Source organism: Gopherus flavomarginatus, chromosome 6 (genome assembly GCF_025201925.1).
Source record: "Gopherus flavomarginatus isolate rGopFla2 chromosome 6, rGopFla2.mat.asm, whole genome shotgun sequence".
Classification (NCBI taxonomy): domain Eukaryota; kingdom Metazoa; phylum Chordata; order Testudines; family Testudinidae; genus Gopherus; species Gopherus flavomarginatus.
This window is the reverse complement of record NC_066622.1, coordinates 138,746,514-138,772,525: the sequence shown is the minus strand read 5'-3', so window position 1 is coordinate 138,772,525 and position 26,012 is coordinate 138,746,514. Positions and strand designations below refer to the sequence as shown.

The following is a 26,012-nucleotide window of genomic DNA, read 5'->3' as shown; positions in this document are numbered from 1 at the left end:
CAAGAAAGATGTCTGGGAGTCATTGTGGATAGTTCTCTAAAAACATCTACTAACATGCAGCAACAGTCAAAAAAGCAAACAGAATGTTAGTGACCAGTAGCAAAGGGATAGATAATAAAAGAGAAAATATCATAAATGCCCCTACAGAAATCTACAGTACACTCACACCTTGAATTCTGAGTACAGTTCTGGTCACCCCATCTCAAAAAGGAACTGGATAAGTTCATGCAGGATAGGTCCATCAATGGCTATTAGCCAGGAAGGGCAGGGATGGTGTCCCTAGCCTCTGTTTGCCAGAGGCTGGGAATGGGCGATGAGGGAAGGATCACTTCATGATTTCCTGTTCTGTTCATTCCCTCTGGGGCCCTTGGCATTGGCCACACTCAGAAGACAGGATACTGGGCTAGATGGACCTTTTGTCTTACCCAGTCTGGCCACTCTTATGTTCTTAAAAAAAAGATATATTAGAATTGGAAAAGGGACAGAGAAGGACAACAAAAATGAGGAGTATGGAACAGCTTCCACCTGAGGTCAGATTAAAAAGACTGGGACTGTTCAGCCTGGAAAAGAGATGACTGAAGGGCAATAGAGAGGTCTATAACATCTTGACTGGTGTGGAGAAAATGAATATGGAAATGTTATTTACTCCTCGACATAGCACCAAAACTAGGGGTCACCCAATGAAATTAATAGGCAGCAGTTTGAAACAAACATAAGGAAGTACTTCTTCACGCAACACACAGTTAACCTGTGGAACTCATTGCCAGGGGATATTGTGAAGGGCAAAAAAAATAACTGGGTTCAAAAAAGAATTAGATAAATTCATGAAAGATAGGGCCATCAATGACTACAAGCCACGACGGACAGGGTTGCAATCCAATGCTCAGGGTATCCCTAAACCTTTAACTGCTAGAAGCCAGGACTGGATGACAGAGGATGGATCACTCAATATTTGCCCTGTGCAGTTCACTCCCTCTGAAGCTAGATGGACCATTGATCTGACCCAGTATGGCCAGATACTGTTCTTATAATAGCAGCTAGCACAACAGTACAGCATTACTCTAACAAAGCAGATCATAGTCAGAACTCACTGTGCTGGTCAGGGGGTCTGCTAAAGGAAGACAAGGTACCCCTCGCAAAACAGTTCTGCAGCTGTTCTCCCCCTTCTCTCCCCCCCACCCCCCGAGAGCCTTAATAAAAACCTTAATATAAAAATAAGTGGAAGGTGGCAATGTAATGCGCATTGTGGCTAACAGCAGCTAGGAGCCAGCAACATACAACAGTAAGGCACTTCCTATTTGCACAAACCACATTGCCTTGAGCTGTTGCAAAGAAGGCTCTGTCATTTTTTTTTTAAAGTGTGCTGGGAGAACCTGCTAATAGACTACGTGGTATATTACATTATGTGATCACTTCCTGCAGAAAGAAGTCGGAGCCGAGAGGACCAGCTAGCCAGATTTCACTGAGGCAGTTAAGCCTTTCTGCCTACATTACAGAACCACATTTCTGCACAGGGACTGAGCAGTGACCATGTGCTAGCACTTGTTGTAAGCATGGCTACAGTCTGGTTACAAAACTTGAGTGTGGACACAACTGTGCTCCTCCACATCCAGGCTGTGACTTGGTTACAAATGTTACCAAAAAAACTACTATGTAGATGAGCGTTTTTATTCAGAGAAAAAAACAAGTCCCAGGATATGGAACAAGACTGCATGCTGGGGCTCTGCATCTCCATGCTAAAGAAGAGGGCAGTCACTGACTGCAGTGTAGATGTGCAAGCCGCAGCACTTACAACGGAGCATGTGAACCATACTTTCTTTCCTAATAGTCCTTTAAAACAAAAACAAACAAAACACCACACAACATACACCACACACAGAGAGAAGTTACCCAGAAGAGAGAAATCTTTGCCCATTAACTTGTATTAGGTTTACCAATGGAGAAAAAAATTAAGAGGGAAAGGGAAGTGTTAGGGGAATGACAGATCCTCCTCCAGTTACATAATTATATTTCTACATAACTGAGACAAGTGGGAAAAAAGCACAACCTACTAGCTTTACACATCTGCATTGTTACCTTCACTTTTTCTCTTCTCAAGCAGCAGAAAAGACAATTTTCATCAAAAGACCAATCAGAAACACCTTCGGGCTCACAGTCTGTAAATCAGAGGAATAGCAAATTACTTCATATTCATAAACCACAACTTGCTGGTGTCAAAAGACAAACCAATAAATACCTGTTTCACAACATTCTTCCCTAGATTCTGCAGATGCAGATTTGGTTTCTGACATGTTTTAAATCCCAGAATATTACAAAACTATATACAGTTGATCTACGCACAATGAACCAGTTTTTTTCTAAGCAATGCCAAACACACTGCCAGCCACATAAAGATGAATGCACATTCATTAGTAATTTTAGCCAATATGAAACTAACTGTGAGCACTGCCTGGGGGGAGGGAAAAAAAGCACAAATCACCACGGTAACACACATTTTCTAGAGGCAGAGCTGAAATTGCTTCTGTGGTTAGAAATGCAGAACAAGACACAAAAATAAAGACTGAATACCTTTAAACAAACTGAGATCTTTTAATAATCCAGGTCCAAACAGCCCTTCTAGAATACTTTCAAACCCTAAAAGGAAAGAAAAGAATTGTTAGCTTTCTAGATTAAGTACGTCACTACCAGAATATTTACAATAGCAGTTCTATTCCAAGAACAGATGTGAATGTGTTTTCTCCTAGTATTCCCAAGATCTATAGGCCAATTGAAATGACTGAACTACCAAAAATATCATAACAGAACCTAGAGTCCAGTTTCATTATGGTACTTTTACAGATAATTGGATTATAATATAGAACCATGTTAGATATAATGGAAATGATTTTGGAAAGATAATGTGAAGTTTTAGTTTCTACAAGGTACCTCTGAATTCAAGCCACTTTCCCAAAATATTCATTCCTTAAGCAACAAAATTCAGTTTCAAAGGATGTATCTTTTCCCAGTGAAAAGTCATTTGGCTGCTTCATCACAAATGATTTTGTTCTAAATCTCAACATTCTGAATTTCAACATAGGCTAGAGTCAATTTTCAAACTTCCCCCTCATAACTCCTTGGGGAGGAGGAATCCTAAAAGGAAGAGAATTTCAGCAATCCTATACCACATAAGAAACAAATTAAAATAATTATATATTCAATGTCAGAGGCCTACATCTTATATGTATAGTTCAATTTACCCTCATGCAATGTTCTATGCCTCCCTTAAATGCTAATTAATTTTAGCTCCCTCAGAAAAAGATTAACCCTCCCTCCGAAATTAGTGCCATTATGCAAAGTCAATATTAATCTAAATCCTATCTAGCAGCAAAATCTTCAGAGGCATTAACTACCCAATATTGACCAGAAGACAAGTTAAAAGTGAGTGAATACGGAAAGGGCAAAGACAGTTAAAAAGGGACACTGTCAACTCAATCCTATTTCTGTATGAAAATGTTTTGCCTACTGCTGCCAGAAGTGACCTGAGATTATAACAGGAAAAAAAAAAAAACAAAGAAAAAATATTTATCTAAGTATGGCTACTCTATGCATTTGATAGCACTTCCTGTATAGGCAGTTCATCAGTTTGATGAACTCCTGTTCATCAGTTTCTCCTGTGGGTCTTTCAAACACAGCAATAGAAAAAAGAGAGAGAATCATTTTTGCTACAGAGGAGAAAATGTGATTGTAAAACCAAAGAAACTGGCAGGGGGTTTCAGGCCTGAAACTACTTTCAGTTTTGTTTTTAAACTGGCTAGAATTCAAGTTGATGGTAACCCTTTAAAGAAACCAAGCTTAATATTGGAAAATAGCAGAGTTATTTCGGAAGGCAGCACTGTTCCCTGTGCGTACAGAATCCTGACCTGATGTCACACGTCTTATCCTTTGGACAGCATGGTCGGTGTGTCAGTGGAGACAACAAACAGCACTATCCCCTGTTTGATGCTAGCTACAGTTCTTGTGCAACACAAGAAGCATTAACAACATTAGACATCAGATCTAAGACCCTGGAAGCACTTCTAGCATTTAATGCCATTTAGATGCTAAAAGCACTGCCAAGGTGTGATCTCAATGGCAATAGTACATCTAGCATGAACATGGGGACTGATGTTAATATTTAATGCTAGACGAGCTGGGGAGGAGAGCCAAAGTGAAAAAATGGCAACCGTGAAGAGGAAGAGGGAAGAGATGAGAGAACATAAGAGGAAGGATTATTTAAAAAAAAAAAAAAAAAAAAAAAAAAAGGCAGAGGAGATAAAGGAAAAAGATCCCATCAAACAGCACTTTGTCAGGCAGACAAGCAGCACTGCCTCCAAAAAGGCCAATTCAGGCTTCAGGAAGTGGCAGAAACAATGGGGAAGGGCAGACCCAACTTATCTTAAGAGAAGAAAAATGGAAGAATCAGAGTATTGACTCTTATGTTCCAAATTTTGACCCCTTTACTATTATTGATGGGACAACGACCCATAACAATTCACTTCTGAAATAAACCCTAAATCATATGGCCAATCAACCTCACATCTTTTAACTTTTTTGTTGTTAAAAAAATCAATGGAGCACAGAGATTTAACTCAAACTCACCATTCTTAAAATAGCAACTGATGATGACTCATGCCCCAGTTTGTCATGCATGCAACAGCATATTGAAATCACTGTCGAGTTTTACAGCCTGGATATCGTACAATCGTAGCTTGCTAGCCCACTGTTCTTACTGATGTTAATGCCACTCAGTTTTTATTAATATTAAATATTGGATTTAGCAGTTGCATAGCAACGGCAGAACATCTTATGTGCAATGCTTGACATTAAAAATGGCAAATCAGGGAAGAATGAATGTATTCAAAAATTATACTAAGGACCTGGCAGAAGAGCCATGTAGCCCAACAACAACAACAAAAATAAAAAATGTAGAATGCAACATAGCAAAAGTGGAATAAGACTTGCCATGTTATGTTCAATCACTTAGGACTTCAAAAAAAGCATTTGTGCAGAATGAATCATGCATAATACACTAAAAACAAAATTTTGAAAAAGGAACTGCCTACTTTTTATAGTATTTTTTCTCTCCATTGTCACTGCTCTTAGAAGCTTGAAAAGAACATTTCTTTTCCCACCGATTTTGTCCTTTTCCATTTGGAAGATGGTATTTTCCCTGCATTTCAAATGGAATAAAAATTAACATGGCTGCCTTTGTTAAATTCCTTGTGTATATACTTTCATCATCTACCTCAGTATTTATAGTTCACAGCAGCTAAAGAGCAGGGCCAGTGGAAAAATCACAGAAGTCACAGACAATGAGAGGAGAGGGAGGGGAACGAAGATCACATGACTTTGGAGGGTTCTGCAGTTTTTAACATTTTCCGCACAGTTCCACAGAATCTAAGCTTCTATACTGTTTAAAGCTTTGTCTATTGTTAAAAGTGACCTGCAGAGAGAAGATAGGGAAAAACAAACAGAATTTGTCTTTTTATTCTTTACAATGTAATAATAATGCTCAAAGAAGTGCTGGGGGGTTTTTAGGGGGTTGGGAGGATTTTTTTTTGCTTGCACATTTGAAGTTGGACCTTGTTCATTCTAGAAGGCTCTATGGTGTCTGGAGAATCAGTCAAAAACCTCAAAACTGTAACCACTGACAGGGGAATGTATTTCTATACTCAGACTATTAAATAGTTTTCAATATTGTTAACACCCATTTCCCTCAATACCTAAAAAATAGTACTTTAGGCGCAAGAGTTAACAACACGTCCTCCAAGAAGTCCCTAGCAAAACCTGGGGAGAGGAGACTTCACATTGACCTTCCTGGTGTTTGTCTGTGAGGTTAAAAAAAACCCACACACATATGCATGTCAGGCCTTCTTTGTCAATCATAAAGAAACTATAGGTAAAAATCCCAATTAAAACAAAAACAAACTTTTGCAGGTCATCCCTGAGACCCTGCCCAACATACACCAACAAGCTGCTGCCTCATTACCCCAGCCTTGGAAAAGAGTGTGAATTCTCTTCTCCACAACTATGTTCACCTTCATGAAGTGCTGGCTTCAAAATCTGGATGTGCCATTTACCCGCTAACAGTAGCAGGCTCAATAAAGCAGGTTGATTATCCAGGTTTTCATACCATGTTCACATAGTACCAGAGTGCCTTTGCAACTGTAAAAAGAGAATGGACACTTTGTCCCCCCCCAAACATATGAGCTGGCAAAGAGGTATTATGGAGCAATGATGCTACAAACAGGTTTCCTAGCCCATATTCAGCAAAATAGTGGCTCAATACTTCAAGCTTTGCAAAAGATCTAATTAGGGTGTAAACACCTCAGGTCTTCTTTTAGATCCAATAGCAAATAACATTTGCAGCGCTTAACCAATAATAAGGCTGCTTAAAATATTAATGATGAAAAAAATATTAGTGAGGCCGGTAAAAGGGGGAGAGCCTCACCAAACTCAGAAACTGCATACTGTTTTGGCTGTGGCCATTTCTCCTCTCCTCCTCCTACTCCTGCTCCCCCAAGGTTGGTCACTAACCCAGGTGCAGACAAGATCACTCAGACTTCAGCCCAATGATCTCATTCTCACGCCCTTACAAATCACAAGGACTCCCACTAAAGTCAATAAATAGGGCTCTACCTGGGCACAGGGATTCACTCATGCAGGTTGCAGGATTGAAGCCTGTGATTATTTTAAGGCAAACACTGGGCACTGGATCAAGGACATCACATTTAATTAACGTGTAGAGCACTGTGTATACAGTTATGACAGAAGTAACAATGCAAGTCTGTAGCGGGGTAGTCACCCGCTCCTACCTGGAGGGGGCCATGGCTGGGGGCAAGCAGCTCCCAGGCTGATTGGGGAAGCAGGCACAGCTGCGGACACGCCCCAAACAGACCTCAGCTAGTCCTTATAAAAAGGCTGTGAGCCAGTCTCCTCTAGCTGTGGAGTGTACCTGAGGTGCAGCAGGACTGGGGAGTGCCTGCCTGGCCACTCCCCAGACTGCTGGCCTTGTGCAAGGCCAAACAGGTAGTGGGGTTGCAGTGGGCAGCCCAAGGGTAGGCGGAGGCAGCAGATCCAAACCCCATTGCCTGTGATGAGTGGCTTGTATACTGCAGTCTGCCCCAGTGAACAGGGGCTAGATAGTGACTGGCAGAAGCCTTATACTGAGGCAAGGCAGGGATAGTAGGTGGGGGTTCCCCTGGATGGGGAGACCCAGAAACTGTGGGGAGTACTGCCAGGGGTCAGCCCCCAAGAGAAAGCAGCACTGGGGTCTGGGAGGGAAATGGCAGCCAGCAAAAGGCAAGACACCAGCCGACAGAGGGCGCTCTGGAGGATAGAAAGCTACTTCCCTGGATGACTATCAGGAGGGGCTGCAGCGGTGAGTCTCATGCACCCTTACAAAGTCAAACAACCAAGACAACCAGCCTTCTTAAAACTGCTACTTTCCTTAATTGTGTACCATGGAGAAGACTGATAACTGCAAGGTTTGGGTCTCACTTCACTGTTTAACATAGGTACACAAGAAACATCTTCTCGCTGCTTAGCCGAGCAAGTTTTTGCCTGGAACAGCTTAGGGATTTTAAGAAAAACAATAACACATCAAACTACTCTAAGAAAGGAACTTTGTTCCAGTCTGAATTATAATAACACTTTAGTTAAAAACAAAACCTTACAAAGGACCCAAATGATAGGAATGCACCCACCATTTATTTACAGGTACCCTAAACCTTTGTTTCAGGCATTTGGGAAGAGTCCATCATTATTGTATTGGGCCAGCTGCTGAAGTGCCACCAAAGGGAGCACAAAACACACACACAAGCACTTTGGGTAGAACCCAAAAAGTGTTTCTTAGTTGATTTTTTTTTTTGTAACTTTCTGCAGGTTTTTTTAAAGTAGTATATTTTATTTATATTGGGTTAATGCAGCGGCCTACTCAATGGTCTGGTTTCAATATAAAACAATGTAACATGTGGGAAGAGTTGGGGAAGGAGAGATCAGATCATTCAATGACCAAAAACAGTTAATGAAGAGTTACGGTTGTGCGGTGGTATGTCATCTCCTTGATGTTGAGCAAAACTCAAACTTCTGAAAATCAGGAAAAGCAGTTAATGTTGGCCATGTAACCTTAACTCTGCCCACCTTCAGCAATGCTCCACTAGCCCGTTAACATGTATACCTTTTCCACTGCCAACCCCACAGTTGCTGAACTGTATCAGCAGTTCACTTCCTTTTACAACCCGTTCACTCTCACTCATTACAGATAACAATTTCCTAATTCAAAAAGTGTTACAGCCAAGACGGGGGAATTTTATATTACATTTCATCTCCACAGATGAAGCATTGATCCTAGAACTAAATGGCAGTTTAGGTACAAGTGATTTCAGAGCCATTGGCCATTATCTTTGAAAACTCATGGCGAACGGGGGAGGTCCTGGATGACTGAAAAAGACTAATGTAGTGCCCATCTTTTAAAAAGGGAAGGAGGAGGATCCGAGGAACTACAGGCCAGTCAGCCTCACCTCAGTCCCTGGAAAACTCATGGAGCAGGTCCTCAAGGAATCAATTCTGAAGCACTTAGAGGAGAGGAAAGTGATCAGGAACAGTCAGCACGGATTCACCAAGGGCAAGTCATGCCTGACTAACCCAATTGCCTTCTATGAGGAGATAACTGGATCTGTGGGTACGTCTACACTACAGGATTATTCCGATTTTACATAAACCGGTTTTGTAAAACAGACTGTATAAAGTCGAGTGCACGCGGCCACACTAAGCACATTAATTCGGCGGTGTGCGTCCATGTACCAAGGCTAGCGTCGATTTCTGGAGTGTTGCACTGTGGGTAGCTATCCCGTAGCTATCCCATAGTTCCTGCAGTCTCCCCCGCCCATTGGAATTCTGGGTTGAGATCCCAATGCATGATGGTGCAAAAACAGTGTCGCGGGTGATTCTGGGTAAATGTCATCACTCATTCCTTCCTCCGTGAAAGCAACGGCAAACAATCATTTTGCGCCCTTTTTCCCTGGATTGCCCTGGCAGACGCTATAGCATGGCAACCATGGAGCCCGTTTTGCCTTTTGTCACTGTCACCGTATATGTACTGGATGCCGCTGACAGAGCCAGTACTGCAGTGCTACACAGCAGCATTCATATGCTATTGCAAGGTAGCAGAGAGGGTTACCAGTCGTTCTGTACCGTCTGCTGTGCCATTGTAAATTGGCGATGAGATGATGGTTATCAGTTGTTCTGTACCGTCTGCTGCTGTCATGGGTGCTCCTGGCTGGCCTTAGCTGAGGTCGGCCGGGGGTGCAAAGACAAAAATGGGACTGACTCCCCGAGTCAATCCCTCTTTTATGGTTTATCTAAAAATAGTCAGTCCTGCCTAGAATATGGGGCAAGTGTGCTAGAGAACCAGTGTATCAGAGAACCAGAGAGCACAGCTGCTCCGTGTCAGATCCCGCAGAAATGATGAGCTGCATGCCATTCTAGGGGGTGCCCCTGCAACAACCCCACCCGTTGCTTCCCTCCTCCCCAAACCTTCCTGGGCTACCGTGGCAGTGTCCCCCATTTGTGTGATGAAGTAATAAAGAATGCAGGAATAAGAAACACTGACTTTTTAGTGAGATAAAATGAGGGGGAGGCAGCCTCCAGCTGCTATGATAGTCCAGGCAGGACAGAATCTCTTCTTTAGACATGAAGTGGGGGGGGGAGCTACGATGAGGACAGTTACCAGCCGTTCCGTACCATCTACCTGGAATGACCAGGAGTCATTCCTATTTTTACCCAGGCGCCCCCGGCCGACCTCACCTGAGGCCAGCCAGGAGCACTCACAGGCTGATGACGAGGACGGCTACCAGTCCTACTGCACTGTACCGTCTGCCACCGGGGAAGGAAGGGGAGGGGATGCTGCTGTTCATTGTCCCAGCACCGTGTCTACCAGCAGCATGCAGTAGACATACGGTGACATTGAAAAAGTCAAGAAACAATTTTTTTCCCTTTTCTTTCATGGAGGTCAGAGAGGAAGTAAATTGACAAGATATACCCTGAAACACCCCGGACAATGTGTTTGACCCTACAGGTATTGGGAGCTCAGCCAAGAATGCAAATGTTTTTCGGAGACTGCAGGGACTGTGGGATAGCTGGAGTCCTCAGTCCCCCCTCCTTTCCTCCATGAGCGTCCATTTGATTCTTTGGCTTTCCATTACGCTCATCATACAGCACTGTACGGTGAACTCTCTATCATAGCCTGAAGATTTTTTTCAAATGCTTTGGCATTTCGTCTTCTGTAACAGAGCTCTGATAGAACAGATTTGTCTCCCCATACAGCGATCAGATCCAGTATCTCCCGTACGATTCATCTGGAGCTCTTTTTGGATTTGGGACTGCATCGCCACCCGTGCTGCTCAGAGCTCCACGCTGGGCAAACAGGAAATGCAATTCAAAAGTTCGCGGGGCTTTTCCTGTCTACCTAGCCAGTGCATCCAAGTTCAGATTGCTTTCCAGAGCGGTCACAGTGGTGCACTGTGGGATACTGCCCGGAGGCCAATACCATCGATTTGCGGCCACACTAACCCTAATCCGATATGGTAATACCGATTTCAGTGCTGCTACTCTCGTCGGGGAGTAGTACAGAAACCGGTTTAAAGAGCCCTTTAAATTGATATAAAGGGCCTCGTTGTGTGGATGGGTGCAGCGTTAAATTGGTTTAACGCTGCTAAAATCGGTATAAACGCGTAGTGTAGATCAGGCCTGTGGATGAGGGGAAAGCAGTGGATGTGTTATTCCTCGACTTTAGCAAAGCTTTTGACATGGTCTCCCACGGTATTCTTGCCAGCAAATTATAGTAGTATGGGCTGGATGATTGGACTATAAGGTGGACAGAAAGCTGGCTAGATCGTGGGGCTCAACGGGTAGTGATCAACGGCTCCATGTCTAGCTGGCAGCCGGTTTCAAGTGGAGTGCCCCAAGGGTCGGTCCTGGGACTGGTTCTGTTCAGTATCTTCATTAATGATCTGGACGATGGCGTGGACTGCACTCTCAGCAAGTTTGCAGATGACACTAAACTTGGAGGAGTGGTAGATATGCTGGAGGGTAGGGATAGGATACAGAGGGACCTAGACAAATTAGAGGACTGGGCCAAAAGAAACCTGATGAGGTTCAACAAGGACAAGTGCAGAGTCCTGCACTTAAGAAGGAAGAATCCTATTCACTGTTACAGACTAGGGACCGAACGGCTAGGCAGCAGTTCTGCAGAAAAGGACCTAGGGGTTACAGTGGACGAGAAGCTGGATATGAGTCAACAGTGTGCCCTTGTTGCCAAGAAGGCTAATGGCATTTTGGGCTGTATAAGTAGAGGCATTGCCAGCAGATCGAGGGATGTGATCATTCCCCTCTATTCGACATTGGTGAGGCCTCATCTGGAGTACTGTGTCCAGTTTTGGGCCCCATACTACAAGGAGAATGTGGAAAAACTGGAAAGAGTCCAGCGGAGGGCAACAAAAATGATTAGGGGGCTGGAGCACATGATTTATGAGGAGAGGCTGAGGGAACTGGGATTGTTTAGTCTGCAGAAGAGAAGAGTGAGGGGGGATTTGATAGCTGCTTTCAACTACCTGAAAGAAGGTTCCAAGGAGGATGGATCTAGACTGTTCTCAATGGTACCTGATGACAGAACAAGGAGTAATGGTCTCAAGTTGCAGTGGGATATTAGGAAACACTATTTCACTAGGAGGGTGGTGAAGCACTGGAATGGGTTCCCTAGGGAGGTGGTGGAATCTCCATCCTTAGAGGTTTTTAAGGCCTGGCTTGACAAAGCCCTGGCTGAGATGATTTAGTTGGGGATTGGTCCTGCTTTGAGCAGGGGATTAGACTAGATACCTCCTGAGGTCCCTTCCAACCCTGATATTCTATGTGCAAACAGAATAAAGTCCAGACCAGTAAAATATATAATTGGTGCTTTAAAAAGGGCCAATTTCATAAAACTGAAAGCAATGATGAGCCAAATTCAGTTGGGAGAAAGAACTTAAACAGAAAGATCTGAATGATGATTGGGAACTCTTAAAGATCATTTTACTAAATGCCCAGAAAGCCCCAATCCAGAAAGGGCTGTGCTGATAACACCACCAACCTGGCTTACAGGGGAAGTGATAGCAGCTATAAAATATTATACGCGTGTGTAGAATCCATTACTATATGCAAAGAGTAGAACTGTCAATAACAGAAAAAAAATGTTCAATAATTTCTGTTCTATATATAGAAAAAAGCAGGATTATGTATCATATCAGATTATGTTGTATTTTTTTTGGTCACTGAATGATCTGATCTCTCCTCCCCCAACTCTTCCCACATGTTATATTGTTTTATATTGCAACCAGAACATTGAGTAGGCCGCTACGTTAACCCAATACAAACAAACTATACCGCTGTAAAAAACCAAACCTGCAGAAAGTTTTAAAAATTAACTGAACACTTTTCGGGTTCTACTCAAAGTGCTTGTGTTTGGTTTTGTGCTCCCTTTAATGACACTTCTGGGGTTGGCCCAATACAATAATGATGGACTCTTCCCAGTAACTAAGGAGGATGCTAAACAGCTACTCAAGTAAGACAGCTTCAAATCACCTGGTTTGGATAACTTGGATGCAAGAGTATTTAACAAGCTGGATGAGGAGCTCACTGGACTGTTAATTTTTTAGTAAATTTTGGAATGCTGGGGAGGTTAGAACATTAGGACAGACATTAGGAAAAACTTCCTAGCTGTCAGGGTAGTTAAGCACTGGAATAAATTGCCCAGGGAGGTTGTGATTGAAGGTTTTTAAGAACAGGTTAGACAAACACTTGTCAGGGATGGTCTAGTTATTACCTCCTCCTGCCTTGAGTGCAGAGGACTGGACTAGATCAGCAGTTCTCAACCAGGGATGTGGGGCCCTCAGAGGGGACACAAGGAGGTTATAGGGGATAGACTCACCAGGGCTCAGGGCAGGAAGACGAAGCCTTGCCATGCAAGGCTGATGCCCAGCACCCTGAGTCCTGCCACCTGGGCCTGAAGCCAAGGCCTGAGCAACTTAACTTTGCGGGGCCTCCTGTGGCATGTAGTCTGAGCCAACTGCCCTGCTTGCTATCCCCTAGCACTGGCTTTTATATGCACAAAACCAGTTGTTGTGGAACAGGTGGAGCACAGTTCTTATAGCACATTGAGGGGGCCTCAGAATGAAAAAGAACTCTGGACTAAATGACCTATTGAGATCCCTTCCAGTCTAATACTTCTATGATTCCACGACAGCCAGGTACTCTCTCATGCCAATAGCGCTACAACCCTCAATGTCTCCAACACCCTAACATACATCACAGAAACCTCCTGCAGAATCCCCCCCGGGAGGTGGATAGGCAATTACTCAGTACAACTCTCTAGAATCTAGACATATTAGGTACTTATATGGCCCCCATTACAACAGTATCTGAATGCCTCATAATCTAACGTGCATATCTTCACAACAGCCCATGAGGAATGGAAGCACCACAAGCCACACCTTACAGATGGGTAACTAAGGCCCAGAGACACTAAGTGACTACGGGAGCCTGTGACAGAGCAAGGACTCAAACCTAAGTCTCCTAAATCCCAGCACCATAACTACTAGCTAGCCTTCCTGTCCAGGCAGAAAACGCATACGATCCAGTGTGAACTCATCAATTCTGCTAGAATCCACAGTAGAATTGACTCCCAAGGTGGCACTAATAGTGTCAAAGACTATGGGTAGATTCTTAAGTCTGGACAGTTTTGTCTAGAGGAGACTCAACCACTAGTCAACACCATGTAGTCTCCATGCCATCTCCAGATGAAAAACCTGATAGAAATAAAAAAATATCCAAGGATTGTGTCAAAGTGGCAGTTACCTCATAATCTTCTCATGAAGTGGCAATTGCTCTGGCTGACTGAGCTTAAATATTCTAGGAGTTTGGAGAGGATGGGGGTAGGAAGGAGAGTCTGACTTTATATGTTACCTCTCTTTTTAATCTGCCTTGCTGCTGATGCTTTGTATCAGGATTTCGCAAAGCTTTTAATAGTATGGACCACATACCTCCCCTTCCTTTGTGACCCTTCTCTTCCACTCATGAGGACATAACATCTTTGCAGCAATTGTTTACTTGGAAACGCAGTATTAGGAAAGTGACATTTTATCTAATGTAATCCATCTTAGCATCTGGAAACCAAGACAAGCTGGCCCCATGTGACCAACCAGCATCAGGTAGTGCTCCACTGACCAGACTTTGGGACCTTCTTCTTAGCTGTTCCCTCACACCAACCCCCAAAACCACAGGATGGTAAAGAATGAAAACAGCAGAGATTTTCTGTAACTGTCTATTTACTACATGTAAATCTTTTTTACCTTTAAATGGGTCATTCCATCTTGGGGGAAGACGGTTGGTTTAAAAAAAAAAAGTCACCCTCTCGTAACTGCTGTTCTTCGAGATGTGGTGTTCATGTCCATTCCAATCAGGTATGTGCACACACACAAGCACGATTGCCAGAAGATTTTTCCCTTAGCAGCATCCACCGAGTCGGCCTGGGGGCCCCCTGGAGTCACACCCTCATAGCGCCTAATACATAGCCCTGTTGACCCGCCATCCCTTCAGTTCTTTCTTGCCGGCTACTCCGACAGAGGGGTAGGAGGGTTGGTATTGGAATGGACATGAACAACACATCTCTAAGAACAATAGTTACAAGAAGGTGAGTAACAGTTTTTTCTTTGAGTGCTTGTTCATGTCAATTCCAATCAGGTGACTCCCAAACAAATTTAGGAGGTGGGGTCAGAGCTGTCCACTGACTGGAGTACTGCTCTACCAAAGGCCACATCATCTCTGGCCTCCTAGTAATTGCACAGTGTGGCAAAAGTGTGCATCGATGACCACATGGCCGCCTTGCAGATTTCGTGGGTGGGGACTTGAGCCAGGAAAACTGCTGATGAAGCTTGCACCCTCTTAGTGTGCGCCATTATTGGGGGTGCTGGGATTCCTGCTAGACTGTAGCACTTGGTAATGCAGGCCACAGTCCATGATATGTGCTGTGTCGAAACAAGCTGGCCCTTCATCCTGACTGCTACTGTGACAAAGCTGTACCGACTTCCTGAACAGTTTTGTCCTTTCAATGACGTCGAGTGTGGAGTCTCTTCTCCCTGTTACTTGCATGAGACCTGGGGTAGAAAACCAGGAGGAAAATGTCCTGGTTGAGGTGGAACTATGATACCACCTTTGGGAGAAAGGCGGGATGGGGCCAGAGCTGAACCTTGTCCTTAAACACTTGGTGTAGGGCGGTTCAGACATTAGAGCTCTGAGCTCAGACACCCTCTGGGCTGAAGATATTGCCACCAGGAACGTGACCTTGTAGGAGAGGTAGAGCAGGGAGCATGTTGCCAGAGGCTCAAAGGGATGCCCCAGAGCCTAGGGAAGATCAATTTACGGTCCCAAGCAGGAATCGGTTTCCAGACATGTGGGTACAACCTGTCGAGGCCCTTCAGGAAGCAACTGACCAGGGGGTTAGCAAAAACCGATTGGCCTTGTACCCTCAGTTGGAAAGCCAAGATGGCAGCCAGGTGTACCCTTATAGAAGACCAGGAGAGCCCTTCCTGCTTTAGGTAGAAAAGGCAATCCAAAATCTGGGGCACTGAGGCTAGCACCGGGGGAAAGTCGCTCTGAGCTGACCAGATTGAAAATCTCTTCCACTTGGCCAGGTACGTGGCCCTAGTGGAGGGTTTCCTACTGCCCAAGAGAACCTGTCTGACTTGTTCGAGCTCTCCTGTTCAGAACATATTCAGCCATGGAGCCTCCAGGCTGTGAGATGCGGCGACTGCAGGCTCAGGTGCTGGAGCCACCTGTGATCCTGCATGAGAAGATCTGGGAAGAGCAGCAAGGTAATCGGGGATCCAACTGACATGTCTAGGGGAGAGGTGTGCCAATGCTGGAGGGGCCAGGCTGATGCAATGAGAATGACCCAAGCCCAGTTTCTGCAGATCTTGAGCAGGACCTTGTGGACAAGTGGTATGGGTGGAAAGGCATACAGAAGCCCTCCCCCCAGTGGAGGAGGAATGCATCCCCTGTGGAGCCCAGACTATGATGCTGGAAGGAGCAGAACTGCTGATACTTCCTGTTGCGTCGCATGGCGAACAGGTCCATCAGGGGACAGCCCCACCTCTGGAAGAGCGCAGATGTGATGTCCAGATGAAGAGACCACTCGTGTCTGTGAAAAGACCTGCTGAGGCAGTCCACCAGCTCGTTCTGGACCCCAGAAGGTACAACACCTGTAGATGGACAGAGTGCTCTATACAAAAGTCCCATAACTTGAGGGCTTCCTGGCACAGGGGAGAGGAGCGTGCATCCCGTTTGTTGATATAGAACATCATGGTTGTATTGTCCATCATGACCGATACACATCAACCCGCTAGATACAGGCGGAATGACTGACACTAGGTGTACTGCTCTGAGCTCCCTGACACTGATCTGAAGACGGAAATCTGTCTGTGACCAGAAGCCCTGCGTCTTGTGGTCCCCCAGATAAGCTCCCCACCCCAAGTCTGACACGTCCATCACTAGCATCAGGGATGGTTGTGGGGCAGCGAAGGGGACTCCTCAGCATACCTGCTGAGTGTCCGTCCACCACAGGAGTGAGTTGAGGATAGAGTAAGGCAGGGTCACAGTCCTGTCCAAGCTGTCCCTGGCAGGTCTGTACACTGATGCAAGCCACGACTGAAGCGGCTAAAGCCTGAGTCTGGTGTGCTGAACCACATATGTACAGGCTGCCATGTGGCCGAGAAGTCTGAGACAATTTCTCGTGGTGGTGTTGGGGAACTGCCTGAGACCCTGGATCATGGCATCGAGGGCCTGGAATCTTGCCTGCGGGAAGAATGCTCTGGCTTGGGAACCAGAACTGCCCCTATAAACTCTGTTCCTGGTCCAGAGGATAGAGTTGATTTTTGTCTTGTTCAGCAGGAGGCCCAGATTCTCGAAGGTGGCCCTGATGAATGCTGCCAGCAGGCTGAGCAGGGCCAGCAGCTGCATCCCAGACCAGCAGCAGGCTGAGCAGGGCTGGTGGCTAGAACCCCAGACAAGGATCCCAGGCCCTGCTCAGCCCACTGCCAGTCTGGGGTTCCGTCTGCCAGCTCATGTCACCCGGGATCCTGGCCACCAGCCCCCCTCAGCCCGCTACCAACCTGGGGTTCTATTCGCCCAGGCCGGCAGGAGGCTGAGTGAGGTCGGCCCACCACCGCTCTGGGGTTCCGGCTGCCGGCTCCTGCCAGCCGGGGTCTCAGCTGCCAGCCTGCTCAGCCCACTGCCAGCCTGGGGTTCCCTGAGGGTCCCCAGGCCAGCAGCAGGTGCTGAGTGGGGCCAGTGGCCGGGACCCTGGCTGGCAACAGGACAGCAGCCGGAACCCCCGAGCGGCGGTGGGCTGAGCCGTTCAGCCCGCCGCTGCATGCCATCAAAAATCGGCACACATGCTGTAGGTTGCCAACCCTTGTACTATACTATAACTGTAGTACTACTAACAACTAACTAACTATATACACAAAATAATGAAGAAACTTGCAGAGCAAGAGCCAAGGGAAGCACCAGCCACCGTCACTGGCGGTCAGAAGGAACTGAAGGGGTGGTGGGTCAGCAGGGCTATATAAGGCACCACGAGGGCGCAACTCCAGGGGGCGCCCAGGCTGACCTGACAGATGCTGCTAAGGGAAAAATCTTCTGGTCATTGTGCATCTGCATGCACACACACCTGATTGGAATCAACATGAACAAGCACTGGAAGAAGAATGTGTATTACACTTTGAAATGAAAGTAGGGTTTGATTTTTAGTATTGCATTATACAGATGTAAGCTGAGGCCAGAACTCACAAGATATAACTTCAGATGTACTAGAAAAAAAAAAACAGAACCTCCTAGAAAGCCGCCAACAAGAACCTATGTGTTGGCAAGAGGAATTGAAGCCTGCTTTAAGATTTCCTACAATGCTCGCTTTTATAGAAATGTGTTTCTTCAGTATGACTACTTTCCATCTGAGACAGAACCTAACCAAAAGACATTCTAGAGTGTTTGACACACACCTTGTGAAAGCAATATCTGCATTAGTTCCAAATGCCATTTTGCTACTGAATTTTTGACAAGTAGCTAAATATCTTGATAACTCTAGAAGACAGCACCTTTGCTAATGATTCCATTTCCAAACTAACAGTGTGGCTATGCTGAATTTGGGTGCATGACTAGATACAGACTGGAACTGCCCTTTGGCAACAGCAGGAACACCAAGGATATGTACTGCATCTGGGAGAGATCCAAGAAACACAGCACATGTCTGAGGTGCTATTATTAAATTCCCAAATAAAAACTACATTACAGTGGAGTTAAGTTTGAAAGTACATATTGGTAATTTAAGGTAAACTATATTACAGGGATGTTATAATTATTTCAAAACTAAGCATTCTATATCCAGGAAATTCACAGTTGGGGTTAAATTTAAAGACATCCAAAACATGTTAAGGAATGTAAATCACACTGTCACCAGGAAAAGGCAAGTCTACGTGATTGGAGACTCTTTACTGAGAAGAATAGACAGGCCTGTAACTAGACCTGATCGGGAGAACAGAAGGGTGTGCTGTCTGCCAGGGGCTAAGATACAGGATGTGGACCTGAGGCTGAATAGGATCCTAGCGGGAGCGGGAAAGAATCCGTTGATTGTCCTTCATGTGGGAACGAATGATACGGCTAGTTACTCGCTGGACTGTATCAAGGAGGACTATGCCAGACTGGGGAAGACGCTCAAAGAAATCGAGGCTCAGGTGATCTTCAGTGGGATTCTGCCAGTTCCTAGAGCAGGGCGACGAAGGAGTGACAAGATTATGGCGATCAACAGATGGCTCAGGCATTGGTGTTATAAGGAGGGCTTTGGGATGTACGGTCATTGGGAAGCGTTTACGGATAGACAACTGTTCGCTCAGGATGGACTTCATCTAAGTAAGGAGGGAAACAGAATTCTAGGATGGAGGCTCGCCGACCTCATCAAGAGAGCTTTAAACTAGGAAGTTGGGGGAGATGGTTGGGAGATGCTCAGGAGATCTCCACACCGGAATATAACCTGGAGAGGGAAGTAAACAAAGTGAGAGGGGATACCCTTGCGGACCAAAGAATTGATCCAAGGAGGAATGGTGGGGTAGAAACCAGAGTAACGGGTGATGCTGGTGGTAGAAGGTCTGTGCACGACGGGGGAAAGAATGTCACTGACGCCAAACGCCAAAAATTAAAATGTCTGTACACTAATGCGAGGAGCCTAGGTAACAAGATGGAGGAACTGGAGCTACTGGTGCAGGAAGTGAAACCGGATATTATAGGGATAACAGAAACCTGGTGGAATAGTACTCATGACTGGAGTACAGGTATTGAAGGCTATGTGCTGTTTAGAAAAGACAGGAAGAAAGGCAAAGGTGGTGGAGTAGCCTTGTACATCAATGATGAGATTAACTGTAATGAAATAAGAAGCGATGGAATGGATAAGACAGAGTCTGTCTGGGCAAAAATCACACTGGGTAAAAAAGCAACTAGAGCTTCCCCTGAGATAGTGCTTGGGGTTTGCTATAGACCACCGGGATCTGATTTGGATATGGATAGAGACCTCTTTAATGTCTTTAATGAAGTAAACACTAATGGGAAATGTGTGATTATGGGAGACTTCAACTTCCCGGATATAGACTGGAGGACGAGTGCTTGCAAGAATAATAGGGGTCAGATTTTTCTGGATGTGATAGCGGATGGATTTCTTCATCAAGTAGTTGAAGACCTACGAGAGGGGATGCCATTTTAGATTTGGTTTTGGTGAGCAGTGAGGACCTCGTAGAAGAAATGGTGGTAGGGGACAACCTTGGTTCGAGTGATCATGAGCTGATTCAGTTCAAACTAGATGGAAGGATAAACAAATGTAGATCTGGGATTAGGGTTTTCGACTTCTCGAGGGCTAATTTTAAAGAGTTAAGGAAATTAGTTAGGGAAGTGGATTGGACGGAGGAACTTGTGGATTTAAATGCGGAGGAGGCCTGGAATTACTTTAAGTCGCAGCTGGGGAAATTGTTGGAAGCCTGCATCCCAAGAAAGGGGGAAAAAACCATGGGCAGGAGTTGTAGGCCAAGCTGGATGAGCAAGCAACTCAAAGAGGGGATTAGAAAAAAGCAGAAAGCTTACAGGGAGTGGAAGAAAGGCGGGATTAGCAAGGGAAGCTACCTTGGTGAGGTCAGAACATGTAGGGATAAAGTGAGGAAGGCTAAAAGCCGCATTGAACTGGACCTTGCAAAGGGAATCAAAACCAATAGTAAAAGGTTCTACAGCCACATAAATAAGAAGAAAACAAAGAAAGAAGAAGTGGGGCCACTATACACTGAGGATGGAATGGAGGTTAAGGATAACCTAGGCATGGCCCAATATTTAAATAAGTACTTTGCCTCAGTTTTTAATAAGACTAGTGAGGAGTTTAGCGATGATGGAGGGATGATAAACGGGAATGTGGATATGGAGGTGGATATTACCGCAACTGAGGTAGAGGCCAAACTTGAACAGCTTAATGGGACAAAATCGGAGGGCCCGGACAATCTCCATCTGAGGATATTAAAGGAACTGGCGCATGAAATTGCGAGCCCGTTAGCGAGAATTTTTAAGCAATCGATAAACTCGGGGGTTGTGCCGTACGACTGGAGGATTGCTAACGTAGTTCCTATTTTTAAGAAAGGGAAAAAAAGTGATCCGGGTAATTACAGGCCTGTTAGCTTGACGTCTGTAGTATGTAAGGTCTTGGAAAAAATTTTAAGGGAGAAAGTAGTTAAGGACATAGAGGTCAATGGTAATTGGGACGAATTGCAACATGGATTTACTAAAGGTAGATCGTGCCAAACCAATCTGATCTCCTTCTCTGAGAAGGTGACGGATTACTTAGATAAAGGAAATGCGGTAGATATAATTTACCTCGATTTCAGTAAGGCGTTTGACACGGTTCCACATGGGGAACTGTTAGTTAAATTGGAAAAGATGGGGATGAATATGAAAGTTGTAAGGTGGATAAAGAACTGGTTAAAGGGGAGATTCCAGTGGGTCTTATTGAAAGGTGAACTGTCAGGCTGGAAGGAGGTCACTAGTGGAGTCCCTCAAGGATCGGTTTTAAGACCGAGCTTATTTAACCTTTTTATTACTGACCTTGGCACAAAGAGCAGGAATGTGCTAATAAAGTTTGCGGATGACACAAAGCTGGGGGGTATTGCTAACACGGAGAAGGACAGGGATACTATTCAGGAAGATCTGGACCACCTTGTAAACTGGAGTAATAGTAATAGGATGAAATACAATAGTGAAAAGTGCAAGGTCATGCACTTAGGGATTAATAATAAGAATTTTAGATATACGTTGGGGACGCATCAGTTGGAAGCGACAGAGGAGGAGAAGGACCTTGGGGTATTGGTTGATAGCAGGATGACTATGAGCCGCCAATGCGATACGGCTGTTAAAAAAGCAAATGCGATTTTAGGATGCATCAGGCGAGGTATTTCCAGCAAGGATAAGGAGGTGTTAGTACCGTTATATAAGGCGCTGGTGAGACCCCATCTGGAATACTGTGTGCAGTTCTGGTGTCCCATGTTCAAGAAGGATGAATTCAAACTGGAACAGGTCCAGAGACGGGCTACTAGGATGATCCGAGGAATGGAAAACCTGCCTTATGAAAGCAGACTCAAAGAGCTTGGCTTGTTTAGCCTGGCCAAAAGGCGGCTGCGGGGGGATATGCTTGCTCTATATAAATATATCAGGGGGGTTAACGTTAGGGAGGTAGAGGAATTATTTAAGTTTAGTACTAATGTAGGCACGAGGACGAATGGGTACAAACTGGATATAAGGAAGTTTAGACTTGAAATTAGATGAAGGTTTCTAACCATTAGGGGAGTGAAGTTCTGGAATAGCCTTCCAAGGGAAGTAGTGGGGGCAAAAGACTTTTCTGGCTTTAAGACTAAGCTTGATAAGTATATGGAGGGGATGTTACGATAGGATAGTTTAATTGGGGCAATTGATCTTGGATTATCACCAGATAAGTCTGCTCAATGGTCTGCGGGGAGATGTTGGATGGGATGGGAACTGAGTTACTGCAGAGAATTCCTTCTTGGGTGCTGGCTGGTGAGTCTTGCCCACATGAAATGGTCTGAGGTAAACAGGATGAAGTTCAATAAAGATAAATGCAAAGTGCTCCACTTAGGAAGGAACAATCAGTTTCACACATACAGAATGGGAAGAGACTGTCTAGGAAGGAGTATGGCAGAAAGGGATCTAGGGGTCATAGTGGACCACAAGCTTAATATGAGTCAACAGTGTGATACTGTTGCAAAAAAAGCAAACGTGATTCTGGGATGCATTAACAGGTGTGTTGTAAACAAGACACGAGAAGTCATTCTTCTGCTTTACTCTGCACTGGTCAGGCCTCAGCTGGAGTATTGTGTCCAGTTCTGGGCACTGCATTTCAAGAAAGATGTGGAGAAATTGGAGAGGGTCCAGAGAACAGCAACAAGAATGATTAAAGGTCTTGAGAACATGACCTATGAAGGAAGGCTGAAGGAATTGGGTTTGTTTAGTTTGGAAAAGAGAAGACTGAGAGGGGACATGATAGCAGTTTTCAGGTATCTAAAAGGGTGTCATCAGGAGGAGGGAAAAAACTTGTTCACCTTGGCCTCCAATGATAGAACAAGAAGCAATGGGCAAAAACTGCAGCAAGGGAGATTTAGGTTGGACATTAGGAAAAAGTTCCTAACTGTCAGGGTAGTTAAACACTGGAATAGATTGCCTAGGGAAGTTGTGGAATCTCCATCTCTGGAGATATTTAAGAGTAGGTTAGATAAATGGCTATTAGGGATGGTCTAGACAATATTTGGTCCTGCCATGAGGGCAGGGGACTGGACTCGATGACCTCTCGAGGTCCCTTCCAGTCCTGGAGTCTATGAGTCTATGAGACATTATACCTTTGTCTGGTAGACTAAAGAGCACATCATCAAATATTTGTTATCCATGTTGGTACTTATGTAGACTGTAATTAAGTTGTCTGTTTAGTCTTCTCTTTGCTAAGCAAAACAGATTGAGTTCCTCAAGTCTATCATTATAAGGTAGGCTTTCTAGTCCTTCAATCATTCATCAGGCTCTTCTCTGAACCCTCTCCAATTTATCAACATCGTTCTTGAACTATGGACATCAGAACTGGATGAAATTTTCCAGTATCACTCACACGACTAGAATAACCTCTCTAGTCTTACTCAAAGATTTCCCTGTTTATCCATCTCAGGATCACATTAGCTCTCTTAGCACACTGGGAGCTCATTTAGCTGGTTACCTATGCATTCCCAATCTTTTCAGAGTCACTGCTTCCCAGAATAGAGTCCCCCACCCTGTAAGCAGGGCCTGCATAAGAGAGTGTGTGTGCGTGTTTGCTTGCACCCAGTTTACCACGTGATCCAGATCACACTGAATCAGTGAGTTATCCTCCTCATTATTTACCATTTCCCCAATTTTTGGATCACCTGCAAATGTTATCAGTGATGACATTGTGTTTTCTTCCAGGTCATTGATAAAAATGTTAAATAGCATAGGGCCAAGAACCGATCCCTGCAAGACCCCCATTAAAAATACCTGTTTCATTACAATTCCTTGTTTACAATTACAGCTTGAGACCTGTCAGTCAGCTGGCTCTTATTCCATTTAATGTGTGCCATGTTGATTTCGTATCATTCTAGGTTTTTTAAACCAAAATCATGTGGAACCAAGTCAAATGCTGTTCAGAAGCCTAAATTTATTACATCAATACTAGTATCTTTCTCACCCAAAAGAACTCTCTTCAAAAATATCACAATCTATTCTCTATAAACCCATGTTGATTTTCCTTCATATTACCCTCCTTTAATACTTCATTAATCAACTGCTGTATAAGCCACTCCATTATTCTGAGGATAAAAGAACCCTCATTAACAGGCTGAAATCTGTTGTTTTAATTTCACTAGATGTCATTTGTTAGGAGTATAAATGAAAAGGCATCCAATTTACTTTCACCTTGTTTATTTTGTGTATCTCTTATTTTCCTCCAACTAAAAAGTCCCACTTTTATTCAAACTCACCTCATACTTTTGTCTACGTACAGCCAAAGCACTTGCCTGCAAATCACTATATTTAAGAGGTGGTGATCAGAACTGAAGACCATATTCAAGGTGATGTACCCATTTGCAAACTCAGTATTTTCTACCCCATTCTTTATACATTGTTTAATTTGACCATGTGTGTACACGGTGTACATGTTTTTATTAACGTCAAATTATGCCTAGGACAGTTAATTTAGAATCACCGTATCTGTGCAGTTCAAATTATACCTTCCAGTGTACATTACTCAACTTGCATCTCCACTCATTTACCTGCTAGGTACCCTTTTGTAAGTCTAAGTAATTAACTTACAGGTTATCACTTCATGAGATAAAGAAGGGGGAGAACAGTTCACACCAGACATACTATAAATGCCCTGGGTACATACAATTAACCCTCTGAAGCCCTGAAAAGTGACCAGTCAGTCCTACTTTGCTTGGGTGGAGCCCATACTTTCCCCTGGAAGTAGTCCCATTTTGAGTCTGGTAGGAGCACTCTCCCTGGAAGCAGCTCTGGACAGGGATGGTACAGAACAGAAGACTGCTATATAGCGTTAGGTTTCTTTTAGGGTTACCTTGTCACATTTGCCTCATCATGGTGGAGCATGATTAGCTGCCGCAGGGTCTCAAATGTTTTATCAAAGCCAAGCACGTAACTCTCCCCATCTGGGAACTTAAAACTATTAGGAAGACAAGTGCTCACAGCTCTTGAGCCTTCTGACACAGCTGTCAAAGTGGAGAAAAAAAAAACAACTGGCTGGTACCTCAGAAAGAGGGCTTACTACTAATCAGCAGAACTGGTTTTGCCCCAGATGTTCCTTGGAGACTGAAGGAGCACTGAGGGTTAGTGGGCCCAAAACCGAACAGCAGGATTTTCTCCTTCCTTGCCAGGAAGGTATCAGCAAGGTAACAAACACTGCCCAAGCCCTCCGTTAAAGTCTGCTTGACACAGACCTTTTGGCTTGAAGTTTGAATTTTAGATTTTCCCTGACCTTTCCCTCTGAAGAGTGTATCCTATAAATGTGACGCAGGAGCTACCACTGAGCACTGGAAGGCTCAACTTCCACTGAAACTGCCTGTGTATGACTGAGCCAGTAGTGAGCACTATAGCCACTGAGTTGTACTATGCAAGAAAAGCTTGTTTGAGACCCGGTGCAATGCTACTTCCTGTCTCCACAACACTCTGCACACTAGCCCCCAGCACAATTACAGGAGCCTTACAAGATCTATTGCAAATCAGAATGTGCATAATAGAATGGGAGACAGTCAGCAGCACAACACAGGGTGGAAGAAACAGACTCAAGCAGCTGGACCTACAAATGGTAGAGGCTGAAGTACCACTGCCACCCCTTGCCTAGTCAGACACAAGTGATAATATTACCACTATGTATATGTGCAAAAATGCCCTTGACTTTATGTAAGCCTTCTTTTCCTTGCACCCACATATATGTTGGTCATTTCTCCCTAATACAATTCTTAACAGAGTAAGCTCTTCGGGAGAGGACCATGTCAAGCTCTCCATAAAATGCCCTGCACACCTACTGAATCAATACTGGCACAGAATTTTGAATTTTAAAAGACAATATAGGTAAGTTTGTACAACAAGCTTACACAGCACCACCTGACTCACTGTTCTCAGTGCTAAAAGATTTATTTTGTAAACTACGGGACATAATACAGGGCAGTTTAGGCTACGCTAACTTTTACTAAGTAATTTGTAACTATTGTTAACAAGAGTTTCAAAAACTCGGTTTAATACCTCTGAACCAGTACCCAGGTGTTCTAGTCTGTCTATCAGACTTTGGTAACAAAAGA

General features: G+C 44.5%; 1 protein-coding gene across 2 annotated transcripts in view; it reads right to left on the bottom strand.

The window, feature by feature from the left end:
- Positions 1 to 26,012, bottom strand: part of LCOR (ligand dependent nuclear receptor corepressor) — an 86,418-nt gene that overhangs the window by 32,485 nt on the left and 27,921 nt on the right. For both annotated transcript variants that reach the window (XM_050958116.1, XM_050958117.1), the window contains exons 3-5: positions 5,082 to 5,188; positions 2,569 to 2,634; positions 2,077 to 2,156 (exon numbers count right to left, since the gene is read on the bottom strand). In XM_050958116.1, the coding sequence (XP_050814073.1) occupies positions 2,077 to 2,156; positions 2,569 to 2,634; positions 5,082 to 5,188 (253 nt within the window). The remainder of the gene's footprint in view (positions 1 to 2,076; positions 2,157 to 2,568; positions 2,635 to 5,081; positions 5,189 to 26,012) is intronic.